The sequence below is a fragment of the Equus caballus genome, chromosome 1 (assembly GCF_041296265.1).
Source record: "Equus caballus isolate H_3958 breed thoroughbred chromosome 1, TB-T2T, whole genome shotgun sequence".
In the NCBI taxonomy this organism is placed as follows: domain Eukaryota; kingdom Metazoa; phylum Chordata; class Mammalia; order Perissodactyla; family Equidae; genus Equus; species Equus caballus.
Genome location: NC_091684.1, coordinates 125313481 through 125338639, shown reverse-complemented (window position 1 = coordinate 125338639; position 25159 = coordinate 125313481). Strand labels below are relative to the sequence as shown.

The window sequence follows — 25159 nt, the reverse complement described above, 5'->3', positions numbered from 1 at the left end:
CGCCACTTGCTATAACCCTATCTCCTCCTCTTCTCTAAGGTAAGACTTATCCTGATTTGCTATCCATCTCACCAATGCACATGTTCATACTTTTACTGCGTATTTATGTATCACTAAATAGTATATGCTCTTGTTTTGCAAATGGTGAAACTTTGAGTTGCTCTTTTTGTCCATGTTTTTCAGATTTATCTATGTGGGTGCCTATAGTTATTATTAATGCATTTTGACTGCCTGCATAAAATGTCAGTATATGAATATGCCATAATTTATGTATTTTCTCCTGTCAGTGGCTATTCAGTTTCTCCTTTCAGTATTTTGCTATTAAAAATGGCCCACAACAAACTTTCTCATATGGGCTTTCTAGGGTACAAGTAGGGGGTTCTTTGGAGTATGTCTCTACTTGAGAATGGAATTGTTGGTTCATGAAATATGTGCACCCTGAAATTTACTAGACGCTACAGATTGGTAATTGTATCTATTTACCATCCCACTAGCAGGGGAGGGTTTCAGCACCTTCCCGACATTTAGTACTGGGGACTTCAACCTGGGAAGATGTGATGCACATGGTGTGTTGTGTCGCGATTGTCCTGATTTGCATTCCCTTGTTGACCAGCAGAGCTGACCTTCCCACATGTCTGTTAGACGTTTGGGTTTGTTTTTTGTAGTGTGCCATCTCATACCTTTTGCTCATGTTTCTAATGGGTTTATATTTTTTTCACCATGTTGCAGTTTTAAAAAAAAATTCTGGGGGCCGGCCTGGTGGTGCAGTTAAGTTTGCACGTTCCGCTTCTTAGCGGCCCAGGGTTCACCAGTTTGGATCCTGGGTGCGGACATGGCACTGCTTGGCAAAAGCCATGCTGTGGTAGGCGTCCCACATGTAAAGTAGAGGAAGATGGGCATGGATGTTAGCTCAGGGCCAGTCTTCCTCGGCAAAAAGAGGAGGATTGGCAGTAGTTAGCTCAGGGCTAATCTTCCTCAAAAAAAAAAAAAAAACAAATTCTGTGATTAGCCCTCTTCTGTGTTGCAGGGTCTTATCCCAGCCAGAAGCTCATCCTTCCATTTATTGTTTTTTTAAAAAAATAGAAGTATTTAATATGACCAGATTTATAAATCTTTCATAGTTTCATGCTTTTTTGTTGGGTGGTATAATTCTTAAGAACTCCATTTTCTCTCTGATTTCATAAAAAATTGTATTTTCTAAAAGTTTTAAACATTTTGCTCTTTAGATTTAGCTCCTTTACCTACCTGGAATTTATTTTTAAATCTCCTTTCCCTCCCTCGCTTCCTCCTTCCTTCTTTCCTGCCTTTAAAAAATAATTAAAAAAACCCACTAAAGTTTTTGATAAAAATTTTAGGTCTGAAATGCATGAAGTATTTAAGGCACTCTTGGAAGTTGAGGGAGTGGTTCCAGAATTTCCACGTAGGAATGGCTTAGGGCAGACTGCAGGGAAGCTGGGCCTAGAGACCTTCCCTAGGTGCTGTGTTTACTTGGTCCCTCAGTCATCTCTTGCCACAGTGATGGTGCAGTACCCAAACACAAACTTCATCATATGGGTCGTGGGCTGGGTAGTTCCACTCCTCCTGGCTGGCCTGCCTGTGCAAGGGTGGGATGGCTGCTGGTTGACATAGGGGCCCCATGGGCCACCTGCCTCTTATCATTCCTCAGGCCCCATCAAGGGAGAGGGGAAGCCCATCATGAGCCTCTGATACCTAATGTCTGCTAACATCCTACCAGCAGACCCAGGGTCAGAGTGGCACCTTGTACTTTGAGAGTCACTAGATAGAATACAGGATGTAAATGTGAATTTCAGATAAATAATGAATAATTGGGGGGAAATGCTGATACTGAAAAATGACTTGTAGTTTATCTGACACCAAATTTACCTGGCCACCCTGTATTTTTATTTGCTAAATCTGGCCACCCATTGCTCAGGACATGCTCCTCTCTGGAGACTAGGGCTCGTGTGGGCCAAGGAGGCTGGCCACAGCTGTGCCCATAGCAGCCCTGCCAGCCAGGTGGTGGGGGCTAGGTGGTGGGGCGACCTTCTCAGGTCCTGGTTCTGCACCGTGCCTGCTTGGAAGACATCTTATTGATTTCCTCTAATTAATGAATTAAATAAAATATTTGATATTTGTTCATTTTATATCCGTATGAGAGTCATGATTTTACCGTCTTTTAACAATGATCCTATAACAGAGAGTATAACAGAGGGAATAATCAATCTCAGAACTCTGTTGGATGCTTCTCAGGGCTGCTCAGCATCTGTCCTAGCTGAGAACCTGTCCTAGCTAGGACCTGTTTGCTACATGAGGCCCCAAAGTTAGAGGAATACACTGTTCATACTGTTGTAATGACATGGAACAAACAACATTGCCAAATTAAAGATGATTTTTTTGGTCTAATATGCTAGTTTTCTTCATAGAAAAAGTAAACAGCCTTTCACACAGTCTCCCCTATTTCTGCACCCTCTTTCTCATTCCTTTAGCCTAATTAAATATAGCATGATTTGAACCTCAAATCTCATAAAATTTTGAATTGATGCCCCTTTTTATCTTAAAATAACACACAAGAACTAATAGATGTACTTAAGTGTAATTGGTTGTTAGACTGAAGAACTTAAGTTACATATTTATTCTTCTTTGGCAAGATTGTGTAGGAAAACTTATTTCTAATTAGTGGAAAATGAAATTTATTTTTCTCATTATTTCCAGAAATCAGGAACGGATTGACCTTAAAATTTGCCATTTCAAAATCAGCTAATTACCTTTCAGTTTTCCATTTAGCAGTATTGTATTTAGTGGCAGGTTGGATGGGGGAAACAAATTTGAGAGAATATGTGAAAAATAATTAAGATAAATTATTGAAAGACAAATTTTTACATCTGTCATGAATTGGTTACTATATTTCATTATTACCAAACCAAAATAAACGAGTTGCTGAAAGTTTGAAAATTGAAGGGAAAAAATAATCCTAACACAATTGTGATTATCATCTACTGGAATTTATCTTATCTGATTTTACATAGATGAGCTCATAGTATATGTCTTATTTTGTCATTCTTTTGGTAACAATATGTTGTAAATGCTATCAGTGTTGCTACGTATTGCTCAAAGCTATTCTTTTTGTTTTTTTCTTTTTAAAGATTGGCACCTGAGCTAACAACTGTTGCCAATCTTTCTTTTTCTGCTTTTTATCCCCAAATCCCCACAGTACATAGTTGTATATTTTAGTTGTGGGTACTTCTAGTTGTGGCATGTGAGGCACCGCCTCAGCGTGGCCTAATGTGCGGTGCCATATCCGTGTCCAGGATCCAAACCCGCGAAACCCAGGGCTGCTGAAGCCGAGTGCACGAACTTACCTACTTGGCCACGGGGCCAGCTCCTCAAAACTGTTCTTTTTAATATATTTTTCATTGAAGTATAATTCATCAAAAATAATCTCTAGATCTGTGATTTTTGACAAATGCATATAGTCATATAGCCATCTCCACGATCAAGATATCAAACATTCAAACGTTTCTATCACCCCAGAAAAATTCCTTCAGTTCTACCCTCTCCAGCAGCACCTGCTAGCCACTGATCTGTTTTCTGCCCCTATACTTCTGCCTTTTCAAGCACGTCATACAAATGGAATCATTGAGTCTGTCTTCTTTCACTTAGCATAATGCATCTGAGATTCATCCAAGATGTGTGTCCCTTTTCATTGCTGAGTTGAGTTGTACACTTTGTTTATCCATTTACCTGTTGAAGGACATTTGGTTTGTTTCCAAGGATTGGCAGTTATGAATAAAACCACTGTCAGTATTTGCATACAGGTTTTTGTGCGAATTTAAGTCTTAATTTCTTTTGGGTAAATGCCTAGAAATGGGCTGAGTGCCTAGGAATGCCTAGGAATGGGTTGCTGACTCATTTGGTAAGTATATGGTTAACTGTATAAGAAATTGCCAACTATTTTCTAAAGAAACTGGACCATTTTGCATTTCCACTAGCAATGTATGAGAGTTCCAGTCCTCTGCATCCTGCCAGCACTGAATATTTATTTCAGCCATTCTAATAGGTGTGTAGAGGTATCTTTTCGTGGTTTTATGTTTTTTGGAGGTGGGCTATGCTTGTTTTCCTATTATTGAGTTTGCAATTCATTATATATTCTCAATACAAATCTTTTATCAAATATATGTTTTTCAAATATTTGCCAACAGTTTGTGGCTTGTATTTGTATTCTTATAATAGTATCTTTTGAAGAGCGGAAATTTAAAATTTTAAAGTAGTCCAATTCATCAATATTTTCTTTATGAATTATGCTTTTGGTGTTGTAACTAAGAAATGTTTGCCTAACACAAGGTCACAAAGATTTTCTCCAGTTTTTTTCTTCTAGAAGTTTTGTAGTTTTAGGTTTTATATTTAGCTCTATGATCCATTTTGAGTTAATTTTTGCATATGCTGCAAGGTGTGGGTCAAGGACTATATTTTGCTTATGGACATCCAGTTGTCTCAGAACCATTTTTTGAAAAGACTACCCTTTCTCCATTGAATTGCCTTTGCACCTCTGTCAAAAATAAATTGATCATATATCTGTCGGTCTATTTCTGAACTCTATTCTGTTCCATTGATCTATGGACTATGTCTTAATACTACACTATCTTGTTTCCTTTAGCTTTATAAAAAGTTCTGAAATCAAATAGTGAGTCCTCCAACTTTGTTACTTCTCAAGTGTTTTGGTCCTCTATGCCCTTTTCCTTTTCACTTAAATTTGACCATGTTTGTCAATTTCAAAAAAAAAAAAAAAAAAAAATTCCTGCTGGGATTCTGATTGGAACTGCATTGAATTTATAAGATGAGTTTAGGGAGAATTGATATCTTAATAGTATTGAGTATTCTGATTCAGGAACATGGTATATTTTTCCCTTTATTTTGTTCTTAATTAATTTCCCTCAGCAATATTTAGAAGTTTTCAATGAGCAGGTTCTGGACATATTTTGTTAGATTCATCTCCAGATAGCTCATTTTTTGATGTTACTTTAAATGGTGTTTTAAAACATTAATTTACATTTGTTCATTGTTAGTATATAAAATGTAATTAATTTTCATGAACTGATCTTGTATCCTGCAAACTTGCTAAACTCACTTATTAATTCTAGTAACATTTTTGTTTGTAGATTCTTTCGGATTTTCTAAGTAGATAATTATGCCTGTGATTAAAGACTTTTTATAATCAACAACAAAACCAATTGTCTTTCTATACACTATAATAGATAATCTGAAAATAATATTAAGAAAACAGTTCCATTGGACATCAGCAACATGGTGGCGTGAGCTCACCCGGGACTCTCTCCCCTCCAAATTACAACCAAAAAGAGAAACTGCTTTCCAACCGAAAAAAAAAAATCCTAATAATAGAAATCATCAGAGACCCACAGCAGCCAAAGATGGAAGTCAGAGAGGTTGGAGCCGCCCTTGGAGGAGCTGAAATGGGGTAGGAGAGAACTTCGCTCCCTGCCTTAGAGACTGGGATTGCTGCCACAGGTGAGGGAAGGAGTTGGGGAGGGGCCACGCGTCCAGGGATCATCCAGGTCTCCCACCGCCAGTGCAGAGGAAACCCTTTAATGGGGGAAAGCTTTTGAATGGGGGAACCCAAGCAAGCCAGGGCCCCAGGAGACCAGAAAGCGAGAGCTGATCCAATCCAGGTCAGCATGAGTGAAAGTGCCCCTCCTCCCTCAACCCATGCTGTGTGCCACCATCTCGGCTGAAGGCGGAGGGCTCAGAATGCAAGGCTCTCGACCCACATCTAGTAGTGACAGGCTGTAACTGCAAGTGAATAACAGCATCATGCACAAAAACTGCTCCTCTACCATCCAGCAATTTATAAAAGCTCCAGTCCAAAAGGAAAACAATAAAAATACAGAAGTAGGTCCTGAGGGCTTGGAAATGGGTAAACTAAGTGAAGATGAGTTGAAAATAGCTATCATCAAAATATTCAAAGAGGTAAAGGGAAATATAGAGAAACAAGTCAACGAGTTCTGGAGTTACTTCACAAAAGAGATTGAAATTATAAAGAAGAATCAATTAGAAATACTAGAGATTGAAAATACAATGGATCAGATAAAACAGAATATGGATTCCCTGAATGCCCGTGTAGACACCATAGAGGAGAAAATTAGCATAATCGAAGATAGACAGGCTGAATGGCTCCAGACAGAGAAACAAAAGAGAACTAAGAATTAAAAAAACTGAAGAAAATCTAAGAGAAATAGCTGACTCAATGAGAAAATGCAACTTAAGAATCATCGGAATTCCTGAGGGTGTGGAAAAGGAAAATGGAGCAGAAAGTGTGCTCAATGAAATAATACAAGAGAACTCCCCAATCTAGGGATTGAGAGAGAAATGTTTGTGGAGGAAGCTTTCAGATCTCCTAGATTTGTCAGTGTAAAAAGACCTACTGCAAGGCATATAGTAGTAAAAATGGCAAAAATGACTGACAAAGAAAGAATACTCAGGGCAGCAAGGCAGAAGAAAATAATCTACAAAGGAACCCCTATCAGACTTTCAGCAGATTTCTCTACAGAAACCTTACAAGCTAGGAAAGATTGGAGTGACATATTCAAAACTTTAAAGGATAAAAATCTTCAGCCAAGAATACTCTATCCAGCAAAAATATCCTTCAGATATGAGGGAGAAATTAAATCTTTTCCAGACAAACAAAAGCTAAGGTATTTTGTAGTCACAAGACCTCCACTACAAGAAATCCTCAAGAAGGCTCTCATACCTGAAAAAAGAAAAAAGGGAGTAAGGGGTCACAAAACACAGAGTAGGGAGACAAATAGATAGAATCTGAATAGGATAGCAAATACTGAACTATAGCATTAGGATAAAGGGAAGGAAATCACCAAAGCAAAGACAATCTTATCACTCTAACCACAAACTCACAACATGAGTTGGAATAAGAGATGAAAATAATAATTTAGGAGGGGAGGAGGAAAGGGGCTGAAAGAGTCTAGGCTAAGGCAGTAAGAGACCACCAGAAAATGGACTATGTTATACATGAGATTCTGAATACAATCTTCAGGGTAGCCACTAAACTAAAAAACAGAACAGAGACACAAAACATAAATAAGGAAAAATCTAAGAAACCTAGCATAAGAAATTGCAGCAGTCAATGGGGAGGCTAAAACACACAGGACGAGAAAGAAAGGAAACACTGGAAAACCAGAAAACGAGCAACAGAATGACAGCGTTAAGCCCTCATGCATCAATTCTCACCCTCAATGTAAACATATTGAACTCTCCAATAAAAAGACACAAAGTGGCAAAATGGATTAAAGAACAAGCTCCAACAATTTGTTTCCTCCAGGAAACACACCTCAGCTCCAAGGACAAACACAGGCTCAGAGTGAAGGGGTGAAAGACAATATTCCAAGCTAATTGCAAACAAAAGAAAGCAGGTGTTGCAATGCTTATATCAAACAAAACAGACTTCAAGATAAGGCAGGTAAAGAGAGACATAGAGGGCCAATGTATAATGATCAAAGGGACACTTCATCAAGAAGAAATAACTCTTATAAATATCTATGCACACAACACAGGAGCACCTAAGTTCATAAAGCAACTATTAACAAACCTAAAGAACATATCAAAAATAACACAATAGTAGTAGGGGACCTCAACAGCCCACTCACATCAATGGACAGATCATCCAGACAGAAAATCAACAAAGAAACAGTGGAGCTAAATGAAAAGCTAAAACAATTGGACTTAATAGACATATATATTGCACTCCATCCAAAAACAGCAGAATACACATTCTTCTCAAGTGCACATGGAACATTCTCAAGGATAGACCATATGTTGGGAAACAAGGCAAAAAATTGAAATAATTACAAGCATCTTCTCCAATCATAATGCTATAAAGCTAGAAATTAGTTACAAGAAAAAAGCTGAGAAAGGCACAAGGATGTGGAGACTAAAAAATATGCTATTGAACAAGCAATGGATCATTGAAGAAATTAAAGAAGAACTCAAAAAATACCTGGAGACAAATGAAAATAACATGCCATACGAACTTATATGGGATGCAGGAAAATTCATTGCAATTCAGGCACATCTTAACAAACAAGAAAAATCCGAAATCAGCAATCTTAAACTACACCTAACTGAATTAGAGAAAAAAGAACCAACAAAGCCCAAAGTCAGCAGAAGGAGAGAAATAATAAAAATGAGAGCAGAAATAAATACTATTGAAAGAAAAAAGACAGTAGAAAGGATCAATGAAACAAAGAGCTGATTCTTTGAGAAGATAAATAAAATCGACAAACCACTAGCCAGACTTACAAAGAAGAAAAGAGAGAAAGGTCAAATAAACAAAATCAGAAATGAAAGAGGAGTAATAACAACAGACTCCGCAGAAATACAACGGATTATGAGAGAATACTACGAAAAACTATATGCCAGCAAAATGGATAACCTAGAGGAAATGGATAAATCTTGGACTCCTACAATCTTCCAAAGCTCACCCAAGAAGAAGCAGACAATTTGAACAGACCAGTCACAAGGAAAGAGATTGAAACAGCCATCAAAAGCCTCCCAAAGAATAAAACCCCAGGACCAGACGGCTTTCCTGGGGAATTCTACCAAACTTTCAGAGAGGATTTAATACCTATCCTGTTCAAGCTATTCCAAAAAATGAGGGAGGATGGAACATTTCCTAACACATTCTATGAGGCCAACATCACGCCAATACCAAAACCTGACAAAGACAGCACAAAAAAGGAGAACTACAGGCCAATATCGCTGATGAACATAGATGCAAAAATTCTCAACAAAATTTTGGCAACCCGAATTCAGCAATTATCAAAAGGATCCTACATCATGATCAAGTGGGATTCATACCAGGGACACAGGGATGGTTCAACATCCGCAAATTAATCAATGTGATACACCACATCAACAAATTGAGGAATAAAAACCACATGATCATCTCAATAGATGCAGAGAAAGCATTTGACAAGATCCAACAGCCATTTATGATAAAAATTCTGAACAAAACGGGGATAGAAGGGAACTACCTCAACATAATAAAGGCCATGTATGACAAACCCACAGCCAACATCATACTCAATGGGCAAAACTGAGTGCCATCCCCCTGAGAATAGGAATGACAAAAGAATGCCCTCTATCGCCACTCTTATTTAACATAGTACTGGAGGTCCTGGCCAGAGCAATCAGGCAAGAAAAAGGAATCCACATAGGGAGGGAAGAAGTGAAACTCTCACTATTTGCAGACAACATGATCTTATATATAGAAAACCCCAAAGAATCCATTGGAAAACTTTTAGAAGTAATCAACAACTACAGCAAAGTTGCAGGGTATAAAATCAATTTGCATAAATCAGTAGCATTTCTATACTCTAATAAAGAACTAACAGAAAAAGAACTCAAGAACACAATACCATTCACAATCACAACAAAAAGGATAAAATACCTCGGGGTGAATTTAAGGAAGTGAAAGACCTATACAATGAAAATTACAAGGCTTTTCTGAAAGAAATGGATGATGACATAAGGAGATGGAAAGACATTCCATGCACATGGATTGGAAGAATAAACATAGTCAAAATGTCCATTCTACCTAAAGCAATCTACAGATTCAACACCATCCCAATCAGAATCCCAATGACATTCTTTACAGAAATCGAACAAAGAATCCTAAAATTCACATGGGGCAACATATGAACATGGGGGCTAAAGCAATCCTGAGAAAAAAGAACAAAACTGGAGGCATCACAATCCTTGACTTCAAAACATACTACCAAGCTACAGTAATCAAAACAGCATGGTACTGGTACTAAAACAGGTGCACAGATCAATGGAACAGAATTGAAAGCCCAGAAATAAAACCACACATCTATGGACAGCTAATCTTTGACAAAGTAGCTGAGAACATATGATGGAGAAATGAAAGTCTTTTCAACAAAGGGTCCCGGGAAAACTGGAAAGCCACATGTAAAGGAATGAAAATTGACCATTCTTTTTCACCATTCACCAAAATAAACTCAAAATGGATCAAAGACCTAAGCCTGAGACCTGAAACCATAAGGCTTCTAGAAGAAAATGTAGGCAGTACACTCTTTGACATCAGTATTAAAAGGATCTTTTCAGACACCAGGTCTTCTCAGACAAGAGAAACAATAGAAAGAATAAACAAATGGGACGTCATGAGATTAAAGAGCTTCTTTAAGGCAAATGAAAACAGGATTGAAACAAAAACACAACCCACTAACTGGGAAAAAATATTTGCAAGTCATACATCTGACAAAGGCTTAATATCCATAATATATAAAGAACTCACACAACTCAAGAACAAAAAATCAAACAACTTGATCAAAAAATGGGCTGGAGACATGAACAGACATTTCTTCAAAGAAGATATACGGCTGGCCAATAGCCACATGAAAAGATGTTCATCATCTCTGATCATCAGGGAAATGCACATCAAAACTACACTAAGATATCACCTTATACCCATTAGAATGACAAAAATAACTAAAACAAATAGTAACAAATGTTGGAGAGGTTGTGGAGAAAAAGGACTCCTCATACACTGCTGGTGAGAATGCAAACTGGTGCAGACAGTATGGAAAACAGTGTGGAGATTCCTAAAAAAATTAAAAATAGAACTACCATATGATCCAGCTATTCCACTACTGGGTATCTATCCAGAGAGCTTGAAGTCAGCGATACCAAAAGTCCTATGCACCCCAATGTTCATTGCAGCATTATTTACAATAGCCAAGACATGGAAGCAACCTAAGTGCCCACCAACAGATGATTGGATAAAGAAGACGTGGGGTATATATACAATGGAATACTACTCAGCCATGAAAAACAACAAAATCGTCCCATTTGCAACAACATGGATGGACCTTGAGGGAATTATGTTAAGTGAAATAAGCGAGATAGAGAAGGACAATCTCTGTATGACTCCACTCATATGAGGAATTTAAACCTGTGGACAAAGAATACGGATTAGTGGCTACCAGGGGAAAGGTGGGGGGGGGGGGGGTGTGGGCACAAAGGGTGAAGGGTTGCACCTACAACATGACTGAGAGACAATAACATACAACTGAAATTTCACATGATTGTAACCTATCATTAACTCAATAAAAATTTAAAAAACAAACGACACTAAGATATCACCTTACACCCGTTAGAATGACAAAAATAACTAAAACAAATAGTAACAAATGTTGGAGAGGTTGTGGAGAAAAAGGAACCCTCATACACTGCTGTTGGGAATGCAAACTGGTGCAGCCTCTATGGAAAACAGTATGGAGATTCCTCAGAAAATTAAAAATAGAACTACCATACGATCCAGCTATCCCACTACTGGGTATCTATCCTGAGAGCTTGAAGTCAGCAATTCCAAAAGTCCTATGCACCCCAATGTTCACTGCAGCATTATTTACAATAGCCAAGATGTGGACGCAACCTAAGTGCCCATCAACAGATGATTGGATAAAAAAGGTGTGGTATATATATATACAATGGAATACTACTTAGCCATAAAAAACAACAAAATAGTCCCATTTGCAACAACATGGATGGACCTTGAGGGAATTATGTTAAGTGAAATAAGTGAGATAGAGAAGGACAATCTCTGTATGACTCCACTCATATGAGGAATTTAAACATGTGGACAAAGAGAACAGATTAGTGGCTACCAGGGGAAAGGGAGGTTGGAGGGTGGGCACAAAGGGTGAAGGGTTGTACCTAAAACATGACTGACAGACAATAATGTACAACTGAAATTTCACAAGATTGTAACCTATCAACTCAATAAAAAATTTTTTAAAAAAGAAAACAGTTCCATACACAAAAGTATCAAGAAGAATAAAATTGTTAGGATTATATTTAATAAAAGAAGTGTAGAACTCATGCACTAAACACTAAAATATTGCTGAGAGAAATTACAGATTTAGAGAAATGGAGAGACATTCAATGTTCATGAACTGGAAAACAATATTATGAAGATGACAATTTTTCCCAAGTTCATCTACAGATTCAGCACAATCCCTAAGGCAATCATAACAGGGTTTTTTTTCTGACAGGCAGAAATTGACAAACTTATCCTAAAATGTATATAGAAAGGCAACAGATCCAGAATAGGCAAAACAATCTTGAAAAAGTAAAACAAAGTTCAAAGAGTTGTTTCTTTCTAGACTTCAAAACTTACATCAGAAAAATGATGTCATTAAAATGGCCGAGTAGGCAGTTCCTAGCTCTTGTTCCCCCACAGAAATGTTGAACAAGCAGAAACTCTCAGAACCAACATTGTCAAAACTCTGGAAACCACTCAAAAATTTACAGTAACGAAGAAAATTCTGAACCATGTAAAAGGCAACTTGAAAGTAGTAGGAAAGTTTTGTGGCATTTTCTTGCCTTTTTCCCATCCCTTTCCCATCATGGTGGCAGTCTGAAAGCCATGGCAGACCAGTCTTAAAAGCAGGTTCCTGGTTCCAGAGGGAGCAGAGTAGACCCTTCTTGCAAATTATTGTTTGTGTCTATTCTAACTGGAGGCTAACTGAAGGACTGACGTGAGACTCTCATCTCTGTTTTGCCTGACTAAGAACATGGGCTGGAAAAGTGATGGGTGTTGCTTGAAATCACTGCAGGGGGATATAACAAACCACTGATGCCTGAGGCAGAAGCTTACTGCTTCAGACGTACAATAGAGTGCCTAAGGCCAAAGTGCAAAAACTGGGAAGAGTCTTTGGGAAACTAGGATTTCAAAAGTAACCATGTATATGGGGGAATTTAGAATAGTCAGGGCTAGATGCATGACCAGAAAGAATGGAGAAGACCCTAAACTTTTTTACCTCAAGCTTAGCCCTAGTCCCAGTAGAAGACTGGCTAAGTGTTGATGGAGTGCCCGGCATCAAACCAATCTGTAGAGACTGGGAATGGTATTTCCTTTGTATGTGTATTTTCTTTCTCCCTTTCTCTCCCTCCCCCCCACCTCCCTCTCTCTCTCCTTCTCCCTCTCCCTCTCGCTGCCTTTCTTTCTTTTTATTTGTTTTTTTAAGCTTCTGGCATTCAAAGAATTCTTTGTCAAAATATTAGCTGAACATGACCTAAAGGAACAAAGACTTCAGTGATCACACATGAGAAGGAATACATTCTTTCAAAAAAAATAGTTTGGTAAAGTATCTAAACAAATGGACTACTATAGCCTTCAATAATATTTTTAAAAAACCCCAGCAAACTGCAGAGGAGAGGGAGAATCTTATTTCCAGAATCACCACATTATATAATAAAAATGCCCAGTTTTCAACAACAATAAAAAAAATCACAAGGCATACAAAGAAGCAGGAAAATATGGCCCACTTAAACAATAGAAATTGACAGAAACCATCCCTGAGGAAGGTCAGACTTTAGACCTACTATACAAAGGCTTTAAAACAACTGTCTTACATATACTCAGCTAAAAGAAAACATGGACAAATAAGGAGATAAGGAAAACATCATATGAACAAAATGACAATATCAACAAAAGTATAGGACTTATAAAAAAGAATCAAACAAATTCTGGAGCTGAAAAGTACAATAACTGAAATGAAAGACTCACTAGAGTGATTCAACAGCAGATTTGAGAAGGTAGAAGAAAGAATCAGTGAACTTGAAGATAGCACAATTGAAATTGCCCAGTCTGAGGAGGAGAAAGGGAAAAAAAGTGAAGAAATGTGAAAAGCCTAAGAAACCTGTGGGAAACCATCAAGCAGAACAACATATACATTATTGGGGTTCCAGACACGAGAGGGAGAAAGAAAGGGCCAGAAGAAATGTTTAAAGAAATAACAGCTGAAAACATCTCAAATTTGATGAAAAACATGAATCTACAAAGTCACGAATCTCAATGAATTCCAAGTAAGATAAACTGAAAGACACACAACCAAGACACGTTATAATTGAACTGTCAAAAGAGAAAGACAAAGAGAATTTTGAAAGCAACAAGAGAGAAGCGACTTGTTACATACAAGGGATCTTCAGTAAGATTTATAGCTAATTTCTCATCAGAACCATGGAGGATGGCAGTAGAATGACATATTTCAAGTGTTGAAATAAAAAAAAACTTTTAAGAATCCTATATCTGCCAAAATGTCCTTCAAAAATAGGGGAGAAATTAAGACATTCCCAGATAAATGAGAGCTGAGGGAGTTCATTACTATTTGATCTGCCTACAAGAAATGCGAAATGGATTCTTTCAAGCTGAAATGAAAGCACACTAGGCAGTTGCTTGAATCCACATGAAGAAAAAAGAGCACTAGTAAAATAACCTACACAGGAAAATACAAAACACTGTATAAATGTATTTTTTGTCTCTAACATTTTTATTCTCCCATCTGCTGAAAATGACAATTGCATAAAGCAGTAATTATAAATCTGTGTTGAAGTGTGTACCACGTATAAAAATGTATTATGTAACCAATAATAGTACAAAATTGGTGAGAGGGGACAGTTATATAGGAGCAAAGTTTTTATATATAATTGAAATTAAGTTGATACTAATTGTAACTAGATTTTTTTTTAAAGATTTTATTTTTCCTTTTTTCTTCATAAAAGCCCCCCCCAGTACATCATTGTATATTTTTTAGTTGTGGGTCCTTCTAGTTTTGGCATGTGGGATCCCACCTCAGCATGGCTTGATGAGCGGTGCCATGTCCATGCCCAGGATCCGAACCAGCAAAACCCTGGGCCGCTGAAGAAGAGTGCTTGAACTTAACCACTCGGCCACAGGGCCGGGCCCCACTAGATTGTTTTAAGATGATAATTGTAATTCCCTCAGCAACCACTAAGAAAATAACTAAAATAATATATAGTTAAAGAAATGAGAAAGGAATCAAAATGGCACACTAGAAAATATCTATTTTATTCAAAGAAGGCAGTAAGGGAGGAATTGGGGAACAAAAAATAAATCTATAGAAAAAATGTATGTATAGATAATAAATACCAAAATGAGAGAGAAATCCTACCTTATCAGTAATTATGTTAAATGCAAATGGGTTAAACACTCCAATGAAAAGGCAAAAATTGGGAGAAAGGATAAAATAATTGATGCAAGGATATGTTATCTACAAGAGACACACTTTAGGATCAAAGACACAAATAGGTTGAAAGTAAAAGAATGGAAAAATGTATATCATGAAAACAGTAATCAAAAGAGAGGTGGAGAAGATACACCAATATCAGACAAAAATAGTCTTTGAGACAAAAATTGTTATGAGAGACAAGGAAGATTTTGTCTAGTGGCAAAGATGATAAAAGAGTTAATCCATCAAAAAGATATTCCAATTATAAATATATATGCACATATATTATCACAAAATAAATTGTATTATTCCATTTATAAAATGTCAGGGTAGATAAATCTGTAGACAGAAAGGTGATTAGTTCTTACTAGGACTGAGGTGAGGGAGACGTGGGGAGTGACTGCTAAGGGGTATGAGGTTTCTTTTGGGGGTGATGGTAATATTCTAGAATTAGTTAGTGGTGATGGTTGCAAAACTTTGTGAATAGACTACACGCCATTGAATGGTACACTAAAAAAAGCAAGGCGATGTGATGTCTGATCTTGGAAACCAATGGGAGGAAGTCTGGGCAGGTTGGTATTCTTCACTACTGTTGTGACCAGAGTAATAAGTAAGAATATTAAAGTGGTGACTGTAATAGACAGAATGTTTGTGTTCCCCAATGTATCCAACTCTAATGTGATAGTACTAGGAGGTGGGGCCTTTGGGAAGTATGATATGTGTTCTTTTGAACACCACCAAGAAATCTCCAGTTCTCCACAGACACTGCCTGGATGTCCCACAAATTTAACTCAATTCTGATACTACCTTCCTGGAGGAGATAGCAACAGATCCCACAGGTTAAGGGCTCAGTCCCACAAGACTGCCTGCACTTGAGAGGCCACTCACACGTCCAGCTTGTCACCTGTGCTTCTGACTCATTGACTATAAATTGGAGGTTCCCACAACCCCCTCCTCATACTTGATTAATTTGCTAGAGCGGCTCACAGAACTTAGGAAATCAGTTTACTTACTAGATCATTAGTTTAGTACAAAGGATGTTAAAGGATATGAATGAAAAGCCAGACGAAGAGATACATAGAATGAGGTCCTTAATGTGGGAGCTTCTATCCCTCTGGAGTTTGGGGCCATGGACACGTGGATGCATTCTAGTTCACCAGCCTGAAAGCTCTCTGCACCCCCTCCTTTTGGGTTGTTATGGAGGCTCCATTACATAGGCATGATGGATTAAATTGTTGGCCATTGGTGATTAATTCAACCTCCATCCCCTGAAGATGAGGGAGTGGGACTGAAAGTTCCACCGTCCAATTACATGGTTGTTTCCCCTGGCAACCAGCCCTTCATCTTTAGGGAATTTCCAAAAGTCACCTCAGAAACATAAATCACTTGTGGTTGAAAGAGGCTTGCTATGAACAACACGACACCCATTTCACCTTTTTGATTAAAATGAGAAGTCATCAGTTTGCAGCCTGGAAGAGGGCCTTCACCAGAACCAGACCATGTGGGCACCCTGATCTCGGACTTCTGGTCTCCAGAACTGTGAGAAATAAATTTCTGTTGTTTATGAGCCATCCAATTTGTGGTACTTTGCTATAGCAGTCCCAAACTGACTAAGACGGTAGCAATGCATTCATAATTATTTGTAATTACTATTGCAAAAAATCTACAGGAAAACTACTGAAATCTACTGAAAACTATTGAAACTATACAGTAAAAGAACAGTGTGTACTAGCAATAATGAGCAATGGAAATATTCTTTTAAAATACATTTCATTCATAATAAAAATATCTGAAAATGCTCGTACTGAACAAGATATGTGATATTTATTAATCATAATATAAAATTAGCAGAAATATCAAAGAAGAGTTGTGTGGAGACATAGATTCATATACTTAGCTAAGAAGGGTAAGTATAAAGAAGATAAACACTCTCCATAAATTAATGTATAGGTTAATTTAACCTATGGATTTAATAAAAATAAATATCTTGGGCATTATAAATAATAATGTTGACATCTGTATTCAAGACTATCATTCTCACTCTGAAATGAGAAAAAATCAGGTAATCTCCAAAAATCACAACTTTTTTGGAACACATCAAGTTGCTGAGGACACAGGCCTACTAACTAGTTATAAATCTAAGAAAAGACAATGAGAAATGGAATGCTATCACTGTCTAACTCACACAGAGTACAGGAAGAATATGAGGACATAGTAAAGGTAGTAAGAAAAAAGCAGCTAAATTTTTTAATGAATTGCTAATGCCCGACTGTGGGCTAACATGAGAGTATAGAACCCTGGGTACCACAGATGCAAGGGGTGGGTGCACACACTTGCAGGGTCTTCTCCATCAGCTTCCATGGACACTTAAGAGAAAGACTGGGGTCAGGGCGGGAGACAGGGTTGTGATCCATCTTTGTGTATTGTATGAGGTAAGGATCTAATTTAATCTTTTGCATGTGGATATATAATTGTCCCAGCATCATTTGTTGAAAAGAATTTTTTTTCACATTTAATTGTCTGGGCATGTGTTTTGAAAATCAGTTGACCATAAATGTAAGAGTTTATTTCTAGGCTCTCAATTCTGTTCCACTGGTCTGCATGTCTATATTTTTGCCAGTACCACACTGTCTTGATTACTGTAGCTTTGTAAGTTTGTAAATTTTTTAAAAATAACTTTATTGAGATACAAGTTACATATCATACAATTCACTCATTTAAAGTATATAATTCAATAGTTTTTGAATATTACCTTATTTTTACATATTGTGGTAAAATATGTATAACATAAATCTGCCTTCTTAACCACTGTTAAGTGTACAATTCATTGTTGATTACATTCACAATGTTGTCCAACTATTACCACTTTCTATTTCCAGAACTTTTTCATCACCTTAAACAGAAAGTCTGTAACCATTAAGCAATAACTTCCCATTACTGCTCCTTCCAGCCCCTGGTAGCCCGAATAGCTTTTCTGTCTCTGAATTTGCCTATTTTGGATATTTCATTTAAGTGAAATCATATAATATTTGTTCTTTTGTGTCTGGCTTATTTCAATTAGCATAATGTTTTCAAGATTTATCCATGTTTTAGCATGTATCAGAGTGTCATTCCTTTTTACAGGTTGATTAACATTCCATTGTAAATTTATCCATTCATCTGTTGATTGACACGTGGGTTGTTTCCACCTTTTGGCTATTGTGAATAATGACACAATAAACATTGTTGTACAAGTATCTTCCTCTACATCCTCACCAACAATTGTTTTCTTCTTTTTTTAAATAGTCATCATAGGAGGTGGGGAATGGTATCTCATTGTGGTTTTGATTTGCCTTTCCCTAATGACTAATGATGTTGAGCATCTTTTTGTGTGTTTGTTGGCCATTTGTATATCTTCTTTGAGAAATGTCTGTTGAAGTTCTTTGCCCTTTTAAAAATTGGATTGCTTAGTTTTTGTTGTGTCTTCTGTTTTTTGGTAGATTGCACTATATATGTTTATTAGGACTAGTTGGTTTATAATGTTGTTTAAGCCATCTATATCCTTATTGATCTTGTGTCTAGATATTCTATCCATTATTGAAAGTGGAGTATTGAAGCTCCCATTTATTATTGTAGAACTGTTTATTTCTCCCTTCAATTCTGTCAAAATTTGTTTTGTATTTTTTGGGATGCTGTTGTTTGGTGCATTATATGTTTATAATTTTTATATCTTCTTGATAAATTGACTATTTCATGAATATATAATGTGCTCTTTTCCTCATAATAGTTTTTGAATTAAATATTATTTTGCCTGATAATAATATAGCCACTCCTGCTCTCTTTTGGTTACTATATGCATGGAATATCATTCTCTGTCTTTTCACTTATAACTTATTTGTTTTTAGATCTAAAGTGTGTCTCTTATAGACAGCATATAGTTGGATATTGTTTTCTTAGTTATTCTGCCTTTTTATTTGAGAGTTCAATCCATTTATGTTTATAGTAATTTCTGATAAGGAAGGATTTATGTCTGCCAATTTATTTGTTTTCTGTATGTTTTATATAATTTCTTGTCCCCCATTTCCTCCATTACTGCTTTTTCTGTGTTTAATTGACTTTTTTCTAGTGACACATTTTGATTCCCTTATTTCCTTTTTTTAATATATTCTATAGATATTTTCTTTGTGATTCCACCGGTATTACATTTAACATCCTAATGTTATGACAGTCTAATTTGAGATGATATCAACTGAGCTGTTTTTACTCATAACACTTCTAACACCAAATGAGAGGGTTTTTCCCCCTCCTGACACCAAACAATTCTGATTATCTGCAAACACCAACTGAGTTTCCAGCACTTCAATTCAGTTCTGACACTACCTACCTGGAGTTGGTGTCAGATCCCACAAGTTAAGGGCTAAGTCCCATGAGACTGCCCCTACTTCAGATGCCAGCCAAGAGTCCTGGGCCTCCTGTACTTCTGACTTAGTGGCTAAAATTGGGGGGTCCCTTGACTCCCTTTCCAGGTTAGATAATTTGCTAGAATGGCTCACAGAACTCAGGAACACTCTTTAACTATGTTTACTGGTTTATTATTAAGGCTATAACTCAGAAACAGACAATTGGATGCATAAGGCAAGATATGAGGATGGGGGTGGCACAGAGCTTTTGTGCCCTCTCGAGGTAGGCCATCTTCCCAGCACCTCAATGCGTTAGCCAACTTGGAAGCTCTCCCAAGCTGTCATTTAGGTTTTATTTTAGTGGAGATTTCATTATGTAGGCATGGTTGATTAAATCATTGGCCATTGGTGATTGAACTCAGTCTCCAGCCCATCTCCTCTCTTGGGACATGGGGGTAGGGCTGAAAGTTCGAAGCTTCTAGTAAAGATTTGTACTTTCCAGCAACCAGCTTCCATTCTGAAGCTATCCAGAGGTCTTCCAAGAGTTGCCTCATTAGAAAAAAGATGCTGCTATCACTCAGGAAATTTTAAGGGACTTTGGAACTGTGTGTCAGCAACCAGAAGCAAGACCAAATGTCACACAAACTTCAATTGCATATAGAACCTCTGTTCATATAAAGCTCTGTCCCCCCTGCTTATGCTATTTATGTAACAAATTACATCTTTATACATTTTGTGCCCAATAATATAGATTTAGAATGATTTTTATGTATTTATCTTTTATTCCTATAGGAAATAAAAAGTGGAGTTACAAATCAAAAACACAATAATACTGATTGTATATTTCCCCATGTATTTACCTTTGCTGGAGATATTTATTTCCTCATACATCTTTCAGTTACTGTCTAGAGTCTTTTTATTTCAGCCCAAAAGTCCCTTTAGCACTTCTTGTAGGGCATGTCTAGTGGTAGTGAACTCCCTCAGCTTTTGTTTATCTGGGAATGTCTTAATTTCTCCCTCATCTATGAAGGACAGTTTTTACAGAGGTAGAATTCACATTTGATGGTTCCCCCCCAGGGCTTTAAATATATCAGTCCACTGCCTTCTGGCCTCCATGAGAAATCAGCTGATAATCTTATGTGGATTCCTTGTACATGACAATTTACTTTTCTTTTGCTGCTTTCAAGATTCTCTGTTTGTCTTTGTCTTTTGATGGTTTGATTATAATGTGTCTTGGTGGCATTTCTTTGGGTTTATCCTACTTGGAGTTTGTTGAGCTTCTTGGACTTGTAGATTCATGTATTTCTCAAATTTTGGAAGTTTTCAGCCATTATTTTTTCTAAAGTCTTGCTAACCCTTTCTCTCTCTTCCTTCTAGATCCCAATAATGCATATATTGGTCCATTTGAAAGTACTCCACAAGTCCCTTTGGCTCTGTTTGCTTTTTAAATTCTTTTTCTTTTTGCTCTTCAGACTCAATAATCTCAATTTTCTATCTTTAAGTTCATTGATTTTTTTCCTTCTGCTTTCTCATATTTGCTTTTTTTTTTTTTTAAAGATTTTATTTTTTCCTTTTTCTCCCCAAAGCCCCCCAAGTACATAGTTGTATATACTTCGTTGTGGGTCCTTCTAGTTGTAGCATGTGGGATGCTGCCTCAGCGTGGTTTGATGAGCAGTGCCATGTCCGTGCCCAGGATTCGAACCAATGAAACACTGGGCCGCCTGCAGCGGAGCGCACAGACTTAACCACTCGGCCACGGGGCCAGCCCCTCTCATATTTGCTTTTGAACCCCTCTAGTGAAGTTTTCATTTCAGTTATTGTACTTTTAATCTCTAGAATTTCTGTTTGTTCCCTTTTTATAACTTCTTTCTCTTTGTTGACATTCTCATTTTTTCAGGTCATTTTCCTGATTTCCTTGATTTATCTGCCCCTGCTTTGTCTACGTTTTTGAGAATATTTAAAACTATTGTTTAAAGTCTTTATCTAGTAAGACTCATGTCTGGTTTTCCTCAGCAGTGCTTTCTATAAATTTATTTTGTTCATTTGAATGAACTATGTTTCCCTGTTTCTTTGTATGCCTTGTGACTTTTTGTTGAAAATTGGGTATTTGACTAGTATAATGTAGTAATTCTGTACATTAGATCTCTCCTTCTTCAGAGTTTGCTTTTTTGTTGTTTTTCCAATCATTGAAGGTGATAGTAGTTCATTTATCTTGAGACTTTTCCAGACTATTTTTGGAAAAACTATTTGTTGTGTGTGATCACTGAAGTGTTTGTTCCCTTAGCTTGTGTTCAGCTATGTTTTGACAGAAATTCCTTGAATACTAGGAGCTGAAGCAAACAAAGAAACAAAACAGCAAAAACAAAAACAAAACAGAGAACAGCCACCTCTTGCAGTCTTTGAAGAGAGGCTCTGTGCTTGGGTGTTCCTTCATGACTTAGCTAGGCTTTTTCTGGGTTATAGATCAGCTTGAGATGAAAGTCTGAGTTCTCAGGAGTTTTCTGAGCATTTGTCTTGCCTGGATATGTATGTGGCTTTCTAAATTCCTTTGTATACATGGCTACTTTTGAATGTCCTAATTTCCCAGAGTCTCACCCCAGCTTCTTCTCTGGCCTTAGATGATCTGTTATGTGTCTCCACCTATAATCTCTTGCCCCAAGTATCTGTGAGTTTGTAATACACCCTGTAGCTTTTATGAGCAGTGCCTGCTGACTTTCCCACCTGCATTCTGAACTATGTGAAACAGAGATGAGCACCTTTCGTCATGCATCAATCTTTCATGTATCCCCCAGACAACTTAGAACAGACATATAGAATAATTTTCAAATAAAGTCTTTTCTCCTCATTCTAGTTTGAAGAGTTGGAGGGAAATGGAAAGCAGACTGTCTCCTGCTCAAGACCAAGACCACCTTCACACCAGGGAGGAAGTGGGGCAAAGGCAAGTAAAATGCCCCCAAATTTGTCTACCCTTTTGAAGATGGCTTTTTCTTGTTTGAGCTTCTGCTTGATTGATATAAAGCTTGACTGTTTCCACAGCTCCTACCAAGTTTCAAACAGCTTCTGGTTGTTTTTTGATGTTTCTGTGGGAGAATGAAAACTTGGAGCTTCCTAGTTTGCCATTTTGCTCTCTCCTTCATTTTGAAGTATTGTTTTGCTGTAGAATTCTGGATTGACAGGCTTTCTTTCTGCATACATCTGCTGTTGAACTGCTCTAATATATTTTTCATTTCATTTATTGTACTTTACATTTCTAGAATTTCTATTTGTTCTTTTTTTATAATTTCTCTTTATTGATATTCTCTGTTTTGTGAGACATCATTCTCATACTTTCATACAATTCTTTAGATATTATTTCCTTTAGTTCTTTGCACATATTCAAAATAGCTCATTTAAAGTCTTTGTCCAGGAAGTTCACTGTCTGGCCTTCTTGAGGGAGGGTTCCTATTAACTATTTTTTCCCTTGTTTCTGGGCCATACATGCCTTTTCCTGTCTCATAAGTTTTTTTTGAAATTGGACATTTTAAATAATATAATGTGGAAACTCTGGAAATCAGATTCTTCCCCCTTCCTAGGGTGGTAGTTGTTGCTTTTTTAAGTCACTTTCCTGATCTAATTTTGTAAAATTTGTATTCTTTATTGTGTGTGGTTATGGAATTCTCTGTTCAGTTAGCTTAGTGACTGGACAGAGATATTCTTCAATGGCTGGAACAAGTAATTTTCCCTGTTTTTACCAAGGGGCTATGTGTGCATGTTGAGATAAGCCTTTAACATTTAGCCAGTATCTCTCTCTTATTCTTTATTTCTTGCTTGTGCAGAACCTCAAGGTCAGCCAGAGATGAGAGCTTAGGGCCTTCTCAGGTCTTTCCAGGGCCTGTGCACAGCCCTGGAAATGCACACAGCCTTGCACATACAACTGGGTTCTAAATTCTCAGGAATGTTTGGAGCTTTTCAAAACCCCTGATGGACAGCTCATTCTCCAGCTTTTCCTTTAAGTTTTTTGGTTGGCTTCTTGTTAGCCCCAACTGATATTGCTGCTTCAGGTAGCTGTGATATTAAACAATTGCTGCTGATTGTTTGTGACAAATGCTTTTGGGGAAAGATCTGTTCACTATGGGAACATTGAATTGGGTCAACTACAGACGATACCTGTGGGTGGGGTTTTCCAGGGTTACTGCCAGACAGCTGAAAGAGTGACATTTCTCTGGTAAAGGAAATTTAGAGGAGCTCTAATCCCATTCTGTTCACTCCAGTGGATGTCAGGCTGCTGTTCTCACCATCATTTCAGGGTTAATGGATTTCAAGCCTACTGTGGAACTGAGTAAAGGGATATGGGAATAGAGCAAGTTAAAATGCCACTGTTCTTATTACCGTTCTGCCATTTTTCTAAAATAAATTCTCCTTGAATTGTTGCAGACTTTGGTTAATTTTCAAAGTTCTGAAAATGTTATTTTGACAATTTTTGTTAGTCTTTTTGTTTCTTTTATGGAGGAGAGAATTTTCACAGGTCCTTACTCTGCCATTCCTGCTGTTACCCCCTGTTGCTTTTATTTGAAAGAAAAATCTCATCTCATAAAGATAATGCTTTCGAGATACTAAGTGGAAGTAATTTTTTTATCCCTGCAAGGGTGCAGGAAGATTGGATTTGGCTTAGAATAAACAAGTCATTGCTCAGTTTTGTATTCCAAATTTGGATTACAAGAGTCCATAGCATCAGGATGATAGCTCTGCAAGGCTGGCAGGGAAGTGCTGGCCTGGCTGGGCACATCATTGCTTGCAATGCTCCATGTAGATGGTATGTCAGCACTGCTGGAGGAAGTGTCCATGTGGGTTGTCTGCAACAGATCCCTGGTCTACAATCCTGGGAAGTCATGCTGGAGACCTACATCTCCCACCTGCCACCACACCCGAGGAGCCTGAAAGGGAGTAGAAAGGTAAAATGTGAACACTTTGCAGCAGAGATAACAGAGACAGTGCTGAGATCTTGCACAGTGCTCCCTGGGCTTGGTAGAAGCAGCACAGTTGTGATGAGGGGCATGTGGGTGTGTGCTTGTTTCCCACAACCTTCCCCTCATGAGGTGCAAGTATGTGTGTGTCTGTGTGTGGCACTCCTTGGAGGGGAGCACTTGTCCTGATCAAGGTTTGAACCTTAAATTGAATGAATGCATACATAAAAAAAAAAGACTGTTTTAAATAGGAAGAGACTGAGAAACTACTAATTGGCATCCCATTCTCCCATTCATCAAGGGGACTAGGGACCCACTTATAGAAAGTAGAGTTAATTAATTACTTACACATGAGTGTTCCATCTAAGATGGCATTTGCCCTTCCCTTCCAAGAGTCAGTACGATAGAAAATCTGCAAAAGACTTGATTTCTGGGAAGCAAAAGACACTGGGAAGTCTTTAAGTTAGTCTCCTTTTTACATAGTTTTTGTGTGGAATACCATTTCATCTCATGAGTTATATAGATTTTTTTTTTTGAGGAAGATTAGCCCTGAGCTAACATCCACTGCCAATCCTCCTCTTTTTGCTGAGGAAGATTGGCCTTGAGCTAACATCTGTGCCTATCTTCCTCTATTTTATATGTGGGATGCCTGCCACAGCATGGCTTGATAAGCGGTGTATAGGTCCGCACCCGGGATCCAAACCTGCAAACCCCAAGCCACTGAAGCAGACTGAGTGAATTCCCATGAGTTATTTAG

The 25159-nt window shown here is 37.6% G+C and overlaps 1 protein-coding gene across 3 annotated transcripts in view; it reads left to right on the top strand.

The window, feature by feature from the left end:
• Nucleotides 1-25159, top strand: part of OCA2 (OCA2 melanosomal transmembrane protein) — a 365906-nt gene that overhangs the window by 9513 nt on the left and 331234 nt on the right. For 2 of the 3 annotated variants that reach the window (XM_023652076.2, XM_070231431.1), the window contains exon 3: nucleotides 22311-22397. The exons of the other annotated variant lie outside the window; for it this stretch is intronic. In XM_023652076.2, coding sequence (XP_023507844.2) covers nucleotides 22311-22397 — 87 coding nt within the window. The remainder of the gene's footprint in view (nucleotides 1-22310; nucleotides 22398-25159) is intronic. 3 annotated transcript variants of the gene reach the window in all.